The 17,497-nt window shown below is 45.1% G+C and overlaps 2 protein-coding genes across 3 annotated transcripts; one reads left to right on the top strand and one right to left on the bottom strand.

The window, feature by feature from the left end:
- Positions 1-924: 924 nt before the first annotated feature.
- LOC307070516 (IQ motif and ankyrin repeat domain-containing protein 1-like) lies at positions 925-8,234 on the bottom strand (the record flags this gene model as incomplete). Its single annotated transcript, XM_079729020.1, is given in 18 exon segments — positions 925-1,146; positions 1,472-1,591; positions 2,527-2,661; positions 3,129-3,270; positions 3,273-3,414; positions 3,548-3,625; positions 3,725-3,779; positions 4,293-4,344; positions 4,347-4,382; positions 4,385-4,418; positions 5,128-5,153; positions 5,156-5,222; positions 5,341-5,532; positions 6,030-6,120; positions 6,122-6,156; positions 6,160-6,183; positions 6,828-6,970; positions 8,144-8,234. Coding segments are annotated over 18 exon segments (1,611 nt in total). The 3' UTR covers positions 925-998.
- LOC307070494 (uncharacterized protein) lies at positions 7,364-16,854 on the top strand. 2 transcript variants are annotated; one of them, XM_079728994.1, is made up of 6 exons: positions 7,364-7,456; positions 9,783-10,243; positions 10,774-10,938; positions 11,150-11,274; positions 11,518-15,784; positions 15,895-16,854. In XM_079728994.1, the coding sequence occupies exons 2-6, from the start codon at positions 9,794-9,796 to the stop codon at positions 15,904-15,906; spliced, it is 5,019 nt and encodes a 1,672-aa protein (XP_079585120.1). In that variant the 5' UTR covers positions 7,364-7,456; positions 9,783-9,793; the 3' UTR covers positions 15,907-16,854. The 2 variants fall into 2 exon arrangements, with proteins under 2 accessions (XP_079585120.1, XP_079585119.1); XM_079728993.1 differs by lacking the exon at positions 7,364-7,456 and adding an exon at positions 8,697-8,973.
- The last annotated feature ends 643 nt before the right edge of the window (positions 16,855-17,497 follow it).

Genomic DNA, 17,497 nt, shown 5'->3' with positions numbered 1-17,497 from the left:
GAAAAATGCCTACTACACCCTAATAGGCAACACACTCCATTAGCAAGTGTCACCGCCTACCAAACCAGGTCCGCACAATGTAAACTTGACTTTGAGCCGCAAAGGAGGCCACAGGTAGCAGATTGAGCAGAGTCAGTGTGTGTGTAAATATGGCCAGCCTGGCACCATTGGTTATCAGTAACTAAACAGGAGAGAAACCCTACAAAGGGTACCGTACCAAATGACTAGAAGGTCTCAATATTTAAAATACACCAATACTTTCTATGTGGTAAAAATACTGTATGTACATTCATATAGTAAAATGTATTATTAATCCCTAATTGTATAACATATTCTGTTCTTTACTTGCCGTATCAGTGTAAGTAACCGGCCAGCATGCGATCACCACGGACGCTATTTCAATGAATTGTTATTAACTAAATTATTTAAAATGTTTGCTTGTATGTGTGTCACTTATGGCACTCATTGCACTCCAAACCAGATCCAGGGAAGGATCTGCGTTCCTTCTCAGGAATTCTACCTTGCTTTTTAAGGGACATTTTTCTTTCCCTATTGGGGGCTAGGGCTAGGGTTTTGTGATATATATATGGGGCCTGTTATGGCTGGTTCAGACTGCACGATTCTCAGATATTCCTCCACGATTATGCCATCCATGTTAAAGCCCTTTAAGACTGTAACTGTGATTAAGGGCTACACAAATAAAATTACACTTACAATTGAATAGGTACAACATAGATAGACATTGTTGAACAAAACAACTTATATTGTTGCAAAGCATGAAAGAAAAATGTTAATGGTTAACCAGTGCAAAGGGTCGGCCACTGAATCATACATTCCAAAGTGTAATGACACGTTTGTTTAAAAAAAAAAAAGAGTTGGTGGTTTGTGGTGTTGCTATAAACGTTAGCATTAAATCAAAAAACGGTTGTAACAGAAACTGGTTTCCACACATGTCGGAAACTGTCATTGTGTGTTACTACACTTACAAAAGGTTACAATTAGCTTTTGACATCAATGGGGTAGTATGCTTTTAGTAAATGTTCCTGTGGGTGGCGCTGTTTAGTAACAATTATCAGGGCGAAGTTTTCAATGGTCCAACTGGAATTCAGTTCTGGGCCGTCAGAGGAGCGGACTAAACGTAAATACCTGTAACAAAAGCAAGACCACAAAAAAACTAATATCTATTATCATAACATCAATTATTATGCCACATGGCTATTATTTTATATTTGATTACGATGTGACATTGGCCAGAGTCCATTGCGAGATAAGATATTCAGCACACAAATTGAAACACACACACACGCACACACACACACACACACACACACACACACACACACACACACACACACACACACACACACACACACACACACACCCACACACACACACACACACACACACACACAGACTGAATGAATGACCTGTACGTTTCCAACCGCGGTTGCCACATACCTTCTTATGCCACATAAAAAGTTCCTTACTAAACAATTCTTTGCCGAGTCCTGCCATGACCTGGTCTAGCTGACTCATCACTGAGTCAAGCAGCTCCACCCCCTTCATATCAATGGCCAGGGGCTTACCAAATCTATCAAACAACAATCACTGCAGCCAGCGCAGGGTTTCCCAACCTGGGCCTCAGGGTGTAAATCGTAGGCGTAGTTTTTGGGTTGGATGCAGGGGTTGCCAGCCCCAGTCAGAAACAGTGACTTTTATATAGAAAGAAAACACATATAACTTTACTCATAGGCGAAACAATGCCTCCGACAAGGGGCAGATCTTTAACCACTGGGTGTTTTACTCCCATCAGAACGCACACACAATTCCCCAAACAGAAGTCACAAAAGAGCACAAAAGAGCTGGCTTTCTGTGTGTTGACTCAGCAGGGATAATAATACATGAGAAAATCGACAGGATCTACATACTTAGATGAGGACCGCCACAGGGCAGGTCCTCATCTAGGAGAATACATACTTGACGGCGGTAGTCCTACAGAAGGCCTTGAGAGCCTTAATGCGTTGTATTCTGTTATTCTGTTCATTTTTGGTTTTCCATTATTTATAAATAAATACATTTCCACCGTCAACTGATGCACAAACGATGCAGCAAAGTATCGCTTTCTCAAGATAAACAAACATTCACTACCATAGTATGTGAAATATCATTGTTCCTCTGAATAGCTAGGATACTTTGGTGAAAGGACATAGTCTAAGCTTGTCTTCGCTGGCTACATGAGGCACGACTGAGAGAGGGTTAAGCGAGGCCCATATCATCTACACCATCATTAGGCCAGTGGCCCATTCTAAATGAATAGCAACCAGTAGCGTATGTAGGTCCATAGGTCGTTTGGAGAGCAGATAGGAATCTGAACAGGGTTGAAGTCACAATCATTTTCTGACCTTACATTGGGGTCGCAGGCCAAAAAGATTGCGTCAACGCTTCAACGATTCGATCAATTGTTAAAGAACATAGCAACGGTAAAAACAGAAAAAGGGTGATCTACAACAGGAGGGGTGGAGCTACCTGATAGCCCCCAGTAGAGAGACCCTCAGCCTCTCAGCCTGCAGGCCCGCAGGGCTCCCGGCGTTCAGGTAGTCGGTGTCTCTGTAGCGGAGGAACACTGCAGCATGACCGCCGGAGTCCACCACCAGGGGGCACCTGCCCTCAGACAGCACACCCACACACACACACACACACACACACACACACAGACGCACACACATAGACGCACACACACACGCAGACGCACACACACACATGCAGACGTCACACACACACACACACACACATAGACGAACACACACACATGCTCACACGCGCACACACACACACACGCAGACGCACACACACACACACGCACACATGCACACACACACGCACAGACGCACACACGCAGACGCACACGCTCACACGCACGCACACACAGACGCACACACAGACAAACTCACACATGCACACACACACACGCAGACATACACGCACACACATGCACACGCTCACATGCACACACACACACACATGTAGAATCTTGAATATCTTTCCTTTGTTTGCTCTTTCCATCAGGATGAGTGGGCCGGTTTAGTTAAAGAAACAGCACCTAAGTAGAGCTCACACGTCTCTTTGACCTGCCGTCATGTCTGATCTTGCCTCCGACATCTTTGAGGAGAACGTCGTCGAGATCTCGAACGCGGCAGAGGACTCCTCCGTTCTCCGTGACGGAATCTAAAGTCACGTAAAACCTTAACGACCAACCGAGGCGCAGAACAACCGGCCACATGCTGTGATTGTATCGTGATGTACACAGTGGCCTGTACCTCCGCCAGAAGGCTCTCTGCCGAGGGACAGCTGATGCAAGGCTCGCTGAGCTGCCTCCTGGGCGTCCGACAGCACGCCTTCGGCAACATGAACCATCTTATGAAAGCGTGGAGCACAAAAGAGAGACACACACCCACGCCTTGTCATTACCAACTTAAAGGTCATTTGAACCTCCCGAGCACGGGAATACTACGTCTACTACCGGCACAGGTCCCGGAAGGATACTAACCTGTAGGGTGACTGTGAGGGTTGCCGGCTCCATTCCCTTACCGGAGCAGGCGTCATGCTCACTGATCCGCTTGCTCAGCTGGGCACACCAAAGATGGACGTGTGACAAGAGAGGTCAGACGGATGACAGAGAGGCAGTAACTTGAATTCCGTTTTGGATTCCAGATGTGCATAATACCTCCCTCTGGCACCAGTCGTGTTCCTTCTGGACCAGCTCCAGCCCCTGCTCGAGACTGGGGGGAGAGCGAAGGCCATAGTTGGAGTGTTTCAAGGCTGCAGTGTTGAGGAGGGTTGCTCGCCGGTGAAACAGAGGAAACGCTGGCTATTCTTAGCCACCGTGCCTGACTCAACACCTTGGCACTCTGGCTCTGCTTCTACAGTGCTGGACTGTTCTACAGGCATTACAAGCCGGGACGTGCGGAAGTGTAAAGATAATAGAGTACAATAGGCCTGGAAGCAGGTCTCGCAGGGTAGAAACAACAAGTGAAAAGGACAATGGACAGATTCAGGGGAAGAAGCACAACACATCCGGGGCCATGAGTGACTGCCGTGCCCTTTCAGCGCTGCGCTTTACGACTGTCAGACAGCAGTAACTGCGACATAGTGGGTTGACACTGTGTGTACATTTGTACTCTTAAGGGGAGGAAACTATGACCAGGGCTTGAGGAATGCTTCTCCTGCGCATGGGTCTGGCCCGGGGTTAGGCCCGAGGGAGTTTTGCAGCAGTGTTTGTGTCTCGCTCTCACCCATCAGTCAAAGCCTCCTCGTGCTTCTGCTCTTCTTCTGCTCTCTGCTGTTCTCTGCCTCCATGGTCGCCAGCATAGAGTCGGTGAGACTCGCAGTACACCTGCTGCAGACTCTTCTGGCGCCACCTGACACACACACGCACGAGCGCACACAACACACACACAATAAGATTCACAAGGCCAAAATGCCATACGGTGACATTGTTTACACAATTACAGTGATTGCTTCATCGTTTCCTCCCAAACGACCTGTCCTAGGACCTGTTCCAGAAACAACTTTAGTTTCACACTTGAGTGCTTCGCGTCCACGCACTGACCCTAAAAGTAATGTAATGTACAACTAAATGTTTAACCAGACAATTCAAGTCGAGTACATTTTATTTATATAGCCCTGATTCCCAGTCTCCAAGGCCTACAGGCCATATATTTATGCCGCTAGAAGGTCATGTAACTTTGTCCCTGTGCCCTTTATCTGTTATAAAAACAACTGTAAAATTAATTATTAATGTTTTCTAGTAATAGTAATAACCCTAATCATACTCATAGTGATATTGATTAACATTAATAATAATGCGCTTGCATTCACTTATGATGATATCTATTGTCAATGAACCGAATGAGGGGTGAGTGAGGGGTTCATAGGCGGTCGAAACACACACCTGCGCGCGCCGTCGCACGCCCACTATAAAGCAAACCAACAGGTCGCCTCTAAACACCCCCCCTTTCCCAGCACACTGAACCCTTTGTATGTAAAGGAGCAGGACTCCGCAGGCAGGACAACAACACGGGCAGACAAAAAAGCCCAAAGATAAACAAATCATATGCAAACAGTAACCTGCTCTGGAGTACAACCAGCTGGTGCAGAGTCTGCACCGCCTCCAAACGGCCGCCGAAGGCAGCTCTGAAGAGCGGCGTTCGCCCAAACGCACCCTAGAGCCCCAAAAGAAAAAGAATCTCATTACACACGCGCGTGTGACGCGTTTACTACCCGCGTGCAGTTGTATTTATAGCGCCTCGTCTGCATTCTTGGAGCCAAGGTGTCACTCACCCTGGCGTTAATGTCCGCGCCTTTCGCCGCCAACAGGGTGATAATATGCGTCTGACCGCCGCCCGCCACCTCGGACACGGCGTTGTTGCCATGGGCGTCTGTTGTGTTTACCGCGCGCAGCTGGCTCAGCCGCCGCTGGCGTTTTCCCGCCTCGTCGAACCCCACGCCGTTCTCCGTGTCCCTCTCGGAGACCTGCGTCGGGATCACACCAACAGGGTGGCTGACCGGCATCGGAACATAGAAGGAGGCCGTCGAAATGTGGAGGACATGTAACATGGAGTAATGGTTTTTTTTGTTTGTATTTTTATAGCGTACAATGAAAACATTGGCGTGACGTGTAGTTGCCTTGCATACTTCACACCTGCCGCCAGCGTGTAAATGCATGCACCAATCACTGAATGTGAGGAATACATTTGGCATGTGTTTTAAGCGCTTTGATTGGACCACAGGAGGTTAAACCCGCTGTACAAATTCCGTCCACTTAGGCGCTCATTATGCTGCAGTGTCCTATTGTCTGAAAACTAAAAGGATGTTGGCTTCATTGTGTCACGGCAGTCTGTGTATATCAAGGGTGTATCAAGGCACCGTCACCAACACAAAGACGCGTGTTGTTGTTCCACCAGTGCCTGCGCTTATCTACCAGGCCACGACCTCATGGCTCCTGTTGGCAGCGCCCACCGTGATCTCACCTCCTTGAGAACGGCCAGGATTTCCTTTAGCACTCCGTCAAACGAGGCTTCCAGCAGGCGGTTGAGTCGCTGCTGCTCTCCCCTTTTCCTCCTCCTCCTCCTTCCGCTGTCGCTCCGCAGCCCCTCGCTATCTCCGCACCAACGCCACAAAGGCCTGGCGGGCGTGGTAAACACACACACACATGCACGCACACACACACACACACACACACAATAGATATAAGAGGACATCAAGGCAATATTGAGGCAGATGTCAATCCATTGGATTCATTGAGGTTCACATTAGAAATGGACATTGTAGGACTCAAAATGCGGTCTGAAATATGTTTGATAGTTGTGTGAAGCAAGAAACGGTCAACATATCCACTGTTTGGATTGCTTTGGATCCACTCTTCCACCAACCTACTCTTGGCTGGTCACGCCCAGCGATTCAGCAGTTTCTTGTACCAGTCATCTCGTTCCCCTTTGAGTCACCTCAGCTTTCAAAAAGCACTGCTTCCTGTCTCCCACGTGACCACAGAGCCCAGCGTTTCACAACAACACCTCCGGACTCAGATTTTGAGTCTACTCGACACTCCTCGGAGGCTGTTTACCTGTGTTCTCAATTCCTATGGTCCTGCGTGTCTATCGTCCTACTTGTTTGAATCATGTATACAAGTAGGCACATGCTACTCTTAGATTCATTCAAGTGTATCAATCAATCGATCAAAGTGAGGTGAAGGAAAGCCTCTAACAACCAAACAGTGTATATTAATCGGATTTCATCAGGAATTCCCTTCCCTTTGCGTTCACACCGACCTCTTTCTCCAAGCGATCCATGAGCTCTTCGTAATCCTGCTTCTCCCTCTGTTTCTGGGCTAGCACCCGCCTGGCCAGGAGTTGGCGCACGGCACACTGGAGGCCCAAAGCAGCCAAGTCCTCTCTGGTACTAGGCACTGCCTCTGGGAACCCATAAAGAAGTTGTTACTCAGTGAAATCAGGCTAGCTTGTTATGGGGAATGTGGCCTTGAAACAGTGATAGGGGTTCTGCTGTATTGTACACCCCTTTGTTGCTATAGGAGGCCTGTTTGCACTAAGCGATAAGTCCTTTAACTCAACAACCCAACAGCTGTTCCGGTTTGGCGCTCACACACGGTGTCATATCAGTTGGATTGTGTGTGTGTGTGTGTGTGTGTGTGTGTGTGTGTGTGTGTGTGTGTGTGTGTGTGTGTGTGTGTGTGTGTGTGTGTGTGTATTTAAACAAGAACATTCAGAGTTGATATCAAGGCTAAAACCGTTCCTTTCAAATCAAAGAGTTGTTGAGACAAGCACGCGTTTCGTAATCACTGCCGACTCTGACTGCAGATGGGCAGAGTAGTACATGCAAAGTGTGCAGGGTACTGACTTGCTTCGGAGACAGGGGTAAAGACGGATAACCTTTCCTTGTGGTAGGCTGTTATTTATACCATTATCTTAATTTTTTTTAGAAGCTAAAACTGTACAATGTAATTCATGCTTTTATTGCAGTTGCTCTGTATGCTGTAGGTCATGCCAGGGACGAAACAATGAGGGATTGTCCTCAAGTCCTGGCTTGACAGCGGGAGTTGCATCATTGTCTTTAGCGGCGTTAAACTCTCTAGTCATACTGCCTTTTCTCTATTATCTCTGCCTTTTTTTCTGCCGCATTCCATTCGTTATGTGACAGAGTTCATAAAGGAAACTTGAGACTGAAGCTCTGAGATCAGCGTAAATGATCATATATGGGTGTGTTCATCATCGGTCTGGCCTTTAAGTTAAATTTTCCCAGAAGATAACGAGTGAGAAAGTAACCTTTCGAGGACACACTTTGCAACGGGTGGAAGCGTGATTAAACATACTTGCAGTGGTCGTCGGCACATGCCTCTTGGCAGGAGGCGCTTTGGCCGCGGGCACGGGCGAATTCACTCCGCGATGAACACCTCGGGGCGCCTCTGACATCTTGTTTTATCCACGTTTAATGGCGGGTCCTTAACACACAACCACATTGTTGTTATGATGTCAATCAACTCTATCATCCTCACCGCAGTGGATTCTTGTTAAAGGCCACAGTATATGTTGCAATGTATAGGCAGCCCCTAACCAGTAGCACAACTCACCTGCCTTCTTTGCTCCTTTCTGCGCCTTTGGCCCAGTGGTTGGACATGGTTTTGTGCTGCGGTGCTCATTATTAGTCAAACCATGAGGCATATTAATTTAGACTTGAATGAATGGGGAATAAGAAGGTCGGCTCCTCTTAGCGTGTCGGGGACGTTGTTTATGTTTCCATGGCAACCGCGGTCACGCGGAGCACACGCGTTAGGTAAAAAGCACATTGATAATAAAAACACGCAAAAAGATAAATAATATTCAGTCACTATTAAAGTTCAGTCTAGGCCTTGTGTTGTTGTTTTTCATTCTTTTTGTATTATTTGTATTATTATTTGTTTTATTTATTTATTTCAGTGATCTATATGGGCCCATATCTAATATTATATATATATTTTTTTTTTAAATGAGCCAACTAACTATGCAAAAAGAGTTGATATGACGCACCGAACGTGTCATTGATCTGAGGGGACGGGCGTCACGAGAACGCAGATGGGCAGAGTTAAACTGAGAGGACGATATGGACATTACGCGAAAAATATCTCTGCGAGTCCTGTTCGAGGCGGGGCGAGAGAGTTTTTCAGGACCAGGGTCGCTCTCTGACTCTGTGTCTTACGTATTGCAAACATTCTAGCCAACATGCCTGGAGCCTGACAAGAAACAGGTTTTGTGGGATGATCAGAAAGCAATGCAGCAGGAACTTTGACGGGCGCCGCTTGGACTAGAACCGGGACACGTTTCGAAGAGACTGCGAAACCAAACGGGGGACTAAAAGCAGGGACCAATAATGCCCGATTTGAGATGGACTAAGGGAAAGCTCGAAGATTACGTGTAATACAAGGTAATGCAAAAAAGAGGAACATTTAGAACCACGAATAGGACTTCTAGTCTAGAACGAACGTTGTATTAACTTTTTCAATAAAATCCAAGCGGCACATATGTTTGCCTTCCTTGGATCTGACGATCATCGTGCGAAAAAATAACTTGCGTAGCCTATATCAGACATAGCCTTCATTTGATAAAAAACAATGACCTCCGAAATAACCAGCTGTGTTTCTTCTGAGGGACACGATCTTATCTGCCAAGACCTTACATGTGTGGATTGTTGAAATTGATAGCTATTGTTGTTCTTTCCAACTTTGGCGAAATGCATGCAAGTGGAATGAACTTGCAAATGGAGACTAGGCTTTTTTGACCAGCGGGCGAAGCCCCACCCATATCCATGTATCTTGTGTTGGATATTATCTTTCTTCTCATGTATATGGCGCTTTTGTGTGGAAAATGTTACAATTTACTTTTGGTGGTCACACCGTTACAAACTTTGCTCAAACCAAATGAATGGATTACAGTCAAAAAGATTGAATAGTTTCAATTAAATTACATTTTATTTGTATAGCCCTTAATCACCATTACAGTCTCAAAGGGCTTAAAAGGCCAAATATTTATGACACCCCCCCTGACCCAAGCCCCCACAAGGGCAAGAAGAAATCTTGAGACGAAACGCATTGTAGGGGAGGGGGGGAAGTTTTGTTATTACATCAGGGCTAAAATCAATGTGTTATTTGGAGAAACTTTAATCAATCAATGTCAATTCTGAAGGTGTGTTTGTCATTGTGCACATCTGACCTCTTAATCTATTTTGGGTTTCAGAAAAACTAATAATGGCGCATCGATCCCAGTGCTCCTCCGCTGGGGATAATCCCTTGGATCCCAACTACCTGCCGCCGCACTACCGCGAGGAGTACCGCCTGGCCATCGACTCCCTCGTGGAGGAGGACCGCGAGGGCTACTACCGCTTCCTCCAGAGAGCGGACGTGGTGGACTTCCTGTGCTTGCAGGAAATCGCGTTCATCCAGAATGCCGTGCAGGTGCCCCAGGAGGGTAACTATGGAGACCAGCAGCGGTGCCCGCCTGGTTCTGGAGGGGACAGTTCTTCGGACACCTACTGGCCGGTCCACTCTGACCTGGACGCCCCGGACCTGGACCTGGGCTGGCCCCAGCTGAACCGCTTCGTGGGCCCGACCGAGGTCACCACTCTGGTGAACCCGGCGGAGCCCGACATGCCGAGCATCAAGCAGCAGGCCCGGAGAATGATCAGGTTCTCCCAGCAGGTAGGGCACTGGTTTACTTCATGGGAGCAGCTCGGGACAGTTGTAGACATAAGTGACTCATAACTATGTTGTAGGCAAGGCCAATGCTTTTATTGAGCCAGAAGCAAATTTATAGATCATTTTGTGATTGTTATATGCCCTTTATGGATAACAAAGTGTTTATCTTGTTTATTATTTATGATTTGGGAAAAATCATCTGTCTTGGACAACATAGTACATTTTATATTATCTTTCTATCTTAAAATGTATGTTTCACTTCAATCTATTTCTGAATATTCAGTTTATTAGCCTCATTGAACAATGATCTAGAAGTGCACTGCAGTTATCACTGAACTGAACTGACACTTTTCACTGAATCTATTATTTATGTTTCATAAATATTTGAAAAAACGAAAGTGTCCAAAGAATACAGATTTTCTATCCATGGAAAATCAGAATCAGCATCATTCATTTGTATTATTGTTACTGTTGCGATGTGAAAGTAACATGGATTATGTTGAAACATCGGGGCCTTGTTTTCTTCTTTGCAGGTGGTTGCCATAGTGATGGACATGTTTACAGACGTTGACATATTTGCGGAAATCCTTGATGCTGCTATGCGGAATGTGGCCGTCTATATCCTACTCGATGAACTGAACGCTCATCATTTCGTCAACATGCTCTCAAACTGTCGTGTCAACCTGGACTGCATCAAAGTAAGTTTAAAAGACAACAACCCTTTCCCTTTTTAGTATCCTTATTATCAGCGGATGTGTTCAAAGTCTACTGAAAAAGAGCTAGCATTTCGGCCATTTTGGCTCATTTTTACCTAATGGCTTGAACTGCTTGTGCAATGCTGCCACCTATCTGGGATTTTGATAATTCCAGAAATGTTTGTTGAGCATGCTGTTCCTTTAATGTTCCCAGTCGTTGCGTGTCAGGACAGTGTCTGGCATCTCCTACCAATGCCGCTCAGGGAAGATGCTCAAGGGTCAGATGATGAGTCGCTTCTTGCTGACGGACAGCAGGGCCGTGCTTAGTGGAAATTACAGGTAACAGGTTGCACGGTGTTGATACATGGGACCGGGGCTAGCTGTATTTATTAACACTGATTACCCTATTATTTACTACCTTTTGACTATTTACTATCAATACATTTTATTGGGATTGGGCTGTTTATGGTGTTGTGGTTTTCAGTTGTTTTTTTTTATCAATTCATATCAATTTGATATATTAACATTGCCATCAAGTCTTTCGGATTTAATTGACTCATACTTGTATCTGTCTCCATACAGCTTCATGTGGTCTTTCGAGAAACTACACCGCTGTTTTGCACACCTCTTCCTTGGACAACTAGTATCTAACTTTGATGAAGAGTTCCGGATTTTATATGCCCAGTCCCAACCAATGACAATGGACAATTTACCCGCTCCAAAAGAGAGCTTTGTTCCTTTACCTGAGAGGCAATATTTAACTGACAGGTCGGTCAGAGAGTCCAGGAAATATGCTACAGCAGACAACCCAGGTCCAGATGAAAGGTCTAGACACAATTTTGATGAAAGGGGGGATAAAGACTGGAAAAATATGCCTCATAACCGGCATGAAGACATGTACATGAACCCCAGCCAGCAATTGAGAATGGGCCAGCCTTACGATCAGAGCTCTTCTCGGATGCCTTCAAATTTGATGGAAGGTCACAACTACAAACGACACAGTTATGCTGAAGGCAAACAAACATCGTATCAACCAATGCAGCAACCAGGAATGCCACACGTTGAAGGTCAGGGAAGGCGGATGGATGCAGTCTACAGTGCCTATGATAAATTCAAGAACCACGCCTATCCTCAAGTGGATCAGCATCCTGAGCCCGGCTTACCACATGAGATGGAACAGCCTGAAAGCTACGACCTGGTTCTTAACTACTTGTCATCAACAAGCAATGTAGAGATGGACAAGATGTCTGACAATTTCAACCCTGCAGCTGAATTGTCGACAGGTTCATCTCGTCCTAAAAGGCTAAGTCTTGGCAAACCACAGGCCTATGAGCCCCCCCCTTCGCCTCCCAACCAACCTGATCAGAGGTCTAACGTGGACCGCAAGGATCCAACAGTGAGGCAGGGGCTAAGGAATTGGAGAATTAACTCTTACCTCAGCACGTGTGACAATGCAGGAGAGGAGGACATGCCACTGCCAACTCATCAGGCCTCAGACCCCTTCGACGAGACCCCTAACCCCTCGTACAACACAGTATCGGGCCCTGATTTATCCACTGCTAAGCTTCCAAATACGCTGGAGTTCAAGGTCCCGACAGCGCCCAGACCTTATCCTAGCTTCAGGAGATCCAACCTCTCTGAGCATTACCCAGAGGATTTGCTGACGCTTCCAGCACAAACCAAATTAACTCCATCCACTTCGGAATCTTCATTAACCGAAGCAGATAAGACGGACGAAATGGAGCAACAAGAACCAAAAGAGGAGTCATTCCGTAGAAGATATAATCCAGCGGTGCAAAGAAGCTCCAGGCTAAGATCTTCTCTGATATTCAGCTCTCAACTTGACCAGCCTGGTTCTCAAGATATCAGAACTACCACAGGGAAACAGGATGAGGACACGGATAAGGCTGAGGGTTCTGAGTCGAAATTGCCCTTTGCCTTACAGGTTTTGGGTCATAGAAAGACGTTTGTAAAAGAGCCTTTTGAATGGAGCCGTTTTGCAAAATCAGCCACTGTTGATAGCTCTCTGACAGACGCTTCCAAATCAGATGATGTCGGAGATAAAGAGGGCAAAGAGAACACTTCAGGAACTAAACCTTTGAAAGATAATCATAAAAACACTGATCTAGTGACAGCATCAAGGCCTATGGATGCATTGATGCGACCAAGCTCTTCCCATTGTGAGCTGTCGAAAATAGACCAGCCTAGACAGCTTTCTGACTCTTTAATGGGAATCCCCTTTGTAGATATGAGTGATGCCGATCACAGGCTCATGTTTTTCAAACAATTAGCTGCAAAGAGAAAAGCAGAGAAAGTGTCAGAATCAGCAAAAGCGAACACAGACGAAGTTGTACTGAAGACTCAAATGGATCCAAAGACCGCCACTGTGAAAATTGAGCAGCCTACACAGAAAAAAACACAGAGTGATCCTGTTGTCGAGGCTAGCTGTGAAAAGGAGCAGAGCAATGTATCAACAGATTCAGAAAAGTTGGAGCTGAAGAAAAGCCAAACACAAGACCCTAGTTTGTCCGATAAATCTGAATCTTCCCTGAAGGAGTCTTTTATCCATAACCCCAGTTGTCTAGAACAACCAGCATCTTCTAAATCTGCATCAATTCCCAACTCATCCGAATCCAGCGTTGCTGATAACCCTGTTGGAGTAGACTCAAGTTCGTCTCCTTCAGTTCCATTAGTGTCAAGCTCTTCTGAGCAAATCCAATCTGATGTTGACCCTTCAAAACACATCAGAATTTATCCTACTCGACCCATCAATGTAAGAGAACCTTTCAAGTGGAACCGTAACGTAAGGTCAGCCATTTTTGATACCACTATTAAAAAGAGAGACACTGTGGATAAAACTGATAAACCTGAGAACTCCTCTGGAGTTGAACATCCAGAAAACAGTGATGGTAAGGCCCCATCAAAGGCTGCAGATGTAGAACTGGCTATTTCACAATGTGTGCTGCGACCTAGCTCCTCCCATTGTGAGCTATCCAAAATAGGCCAGCTGGTTCAACCTCAATCTTTGCAGGGCGAATCAACAGTAGACATGACGGATGCTGATAACAGGCTGATGTTTTTCAAAGAGTTGGCAGCAAAACGAAAATCTGAGAAGGCTGAAGGAACAAAGGGCCAACACCCAGCTGCAATTTTACTGACGACTCACTCAAATTCTAAAATCAACATATTGCACATTGAGGAACCTGCCGCTCAGAAACCAAATGCAGAGGTCACTGGTCATTCCAAGGAAGGCGAAACTAAATTACATAAAACAGCCTTGGAGAAATATTTCACAAAGGATATAGCACAATTAACTCCAACGGTATCCACGGCAGTTGATGATGTACCTGTTCCAATGGCTGGCTGTGAGAGTGAGCAAAGCAGCGTTACTACTGATTCAGAGAAGATGGAGCTGAAGAAAACTAAAAGACAAGCATCTACTAGCACCCCGGATCAATCTCCGTCAACCATCTCCAGCCAACCACTGGAAGTCCCCCCCACCCCTACCCCCACAGAAACCAGTACTGCGGCTAATTCTAGGACCTCGCAGAACACCACTTCTGATCCAACCCCCTCTTTGAGTCAACCGTTATCTACCAAGGCTCCTTCCACTACATTAAAATCCAACTCGACAGATAACAAATCCATAGACACAAGAGAGCCAGCGGAGTCTCCCGGTCCCCCTTCCCTGGACTCATGTACAACCAGCAGCGAAACTCCAGAGGAAGATGCTCCAAAGTCCTCACCTGCGAAAACAGTATTATCTGCGGACGTGGAAACCATGAAACCCGAATCCACTAGTTTCCCAACTGAGATCCCCGAAACACTTTCAGAAGATGCAGAATCCGATGCTCCTTCTGAAGCTTGTGAAAGTGATTCAAAGCCAACCTCAATCCAGACCCCCACAGAGAAATTATCGGAGGAACCATGTACTCCCAGTTCAGAAGATGAACTTCCGCCAACAGAGTCCAACTCTGTTGCTCTTGAGTCATCTTCTCCCACCGCAGCGCTTCCATCCCAGGAGGATGTTGAAGATATAACCAATGCATCGCTTAGCATTAGCCTACCACAACCATGCTCAGCTGACCCAACAGAAAGCTCTGAATCATCGATATGTAATGTCGAAAAAGAACCAGTTGATTCACCAAAGTCGAATGCAGCTGATACTCCATCTGAGGAAGCACAGATAGAAGAAACAGTTTTACCATCTTCTACCCTTGTGCCTGACTCAGATGGCTCACCGCCCCCTATACCCACTTTATCCGAAGAATCTCCAATCCCTTTGGTATTAGAAACTTTGTCCGACAACCAAACTAAACCTACATTAGAAGTGATTCTCACCCAAACTCCTGACCAAACCAAACTCACAGGGGCTGATGAAACCACCATAGAATTAAAACCGATTGCTTCTGAAAGCTGTCCATCAGAACCAGTAGTAGCAATTGAGAAGAGCACGGTTAGCGACCCCTGTGAAGTTGAAGAAGAATCAAATACCACAGAGGAGGAGCCCGTTCCTGGGTCCCCCCTTTCAAAGCAGCCCAAAGCCCCCCAGTCCCGCTACCATTCCTCAACTGCCAACGTGATCTCGAGCAGCAACCTCAGAGATGACACAAAGCTGCTTTTAGGACAGATATCTGCCAACAGCCAGAACAGGAACGAACCCACCAAGGAGCAGCCTGTCACAGATGATGATAAGGAATCCGAGGCTGACAAGAAGTCTAAAGGCCAAAAAGATGGAGGCTCTAAGTACAAAGTCAGAGGATCAACAACGACAGCAGAGGAACGTGAAGTGCTGCTTCAAAAGATCCAAAGTATGCGAAAGGAGAGGAAAGTGTACAGCCGGTTTGAGGTATGCAATGTTGATGTGTAGCTGCTTGTAAAGAGCCTAATATCATTATAGATTTCTGCATGTTAATTTACCTCAGATTGACCTAATGCCTTTCTCTATTTTTTTAATAGACTCCACAATAGCAGGGGATCAAGCAAGAAGGTTAAAGAAGGGATGCATATCTGTGGCAATAATCCGACAACAACGTCTGGACTGCATCACTCGAGACATGAAATAATAGGTGCTTTAAAAACATTGGTTCAAATTGAGAGAATTTTTTCAGATTCTTTTATGGATATTTATCATGTGTGCTAACTGGGATTGAAGCATGCAGTACTGAACAAATCAGATGGATGAATACTAGCCATCTACTGTGGATCTGGCAATTATCGGTGTACTGGGCGACTGCTGAAAGCACGAAAGGGAAAGACAAAGTGATGTATGATGAAATAGATTCTCAAGACTGCATGGGTAAAGTGCAATGTAATGTTGTTGGCGCCACTGAATGTGGTGGAAGTGGTATCGTTTTGATACCCGTTGCACATGTTTATGATCATTTTTATAAACAATACAATTATTTTTTTTCATTTTTAGTGCTGGTTACTTATATGATAGTCCATATGGGCTAATACAAAAAACATGGGATCTGTAGTTCGTAGTTAAGTTCTTGAAATATTGGCATTGTGAAATTATTTGTAATGATGGAACAAAAATGATTTGTTTAACCTGACATTCAAACAAAAAAACACATATTAGGCTGTACATATCTGAGCACTGCTGTTTTTGTGTTTTTTGTTTTCCTGCAATAAACATTGTGTGAAGTTCAGTTCCAAACATTGTCTTACTCTGCCAAAGCTGTCCTTCAAGCTGTACTTAATGTTCTCTAACTTAAAGCCAGAACCTGTATTGTTGTAATGACTTTCCATTTCTGAATTTGCAAATGCTGCACACATTTTGCATGACAGTTATGGATGTTTTGTTGTTCTTTATGGCTTTTTTTGTTACACATATTTTAGATATTACATTTGATTAATTACAACTTTCTTTGTCTACTAAATATGCAATTTATTTGTAAATAAAACTTCTGTTAAATATTAGCCGTCCAAAAGGTCACTTTTCTCCTTCCCTGCCCTAATTTTCACCACAATTAGTTAACTTTTTTTTTTTTTTTTTAACAGTTAATTTTTTGCTAACAGAAAGACAAGTGTGCAAGGTAGATGTATTGTACTTATTGCAATGTCGCATGTGGCACTATTTATTGAAATGTCATATAGTGAAACATCGGTAGTTAAGCCATAGACTCTTATGCCAATATGCCATTCTTCTTTACTTTAAAGAACAATTTAATGACAATGCTATTGACTGAAGGATTCTTCCAACAGGTTTGAGGGAGATCAACCTACCAATCATAACATACAAGCTTTTGCATGCATTGCATTGTAGTCTTACTGCAGATTCGAATCTTGGCTTGATCTGGATTTTTAGACAGTTGGTCCAAGGAATGAAATGTAGAGATAAGTATTGTTTGCAATTAAATAATGCAAAACAAAATTCTTGGGTCTAGATTCCGCGTCTTGACTCTAGACCTATTTGGGCCTAAAGGGGGAATATGCAAAATGTGCAATATTTAAATCCAACATAAACCTTTATTTGCATATTTTGTCTTGGTCTTAGATGAAACGTTGAGCGTTACATATGCTTTTTCGAACATTCTGTCCATATTTGTGGCACTGT

Source organism: Pollachius pollachius, assembly GCF_949987615.1.
Source record: "Pollachius pollachius genome assembly, chromosome: 2".
Classification (NCBI taxonomy): Eukaryota; Metazoa; Chordata; class Actinopteri; order Gadiformes; family Gadidae; genus Pollachius; species Pollachius pollachius.
The sequence above is the reverse complement of the archived record's forward strand: the minus strand, read 5'-3'. Positions and strand labels throughout refer to the sequence as shown.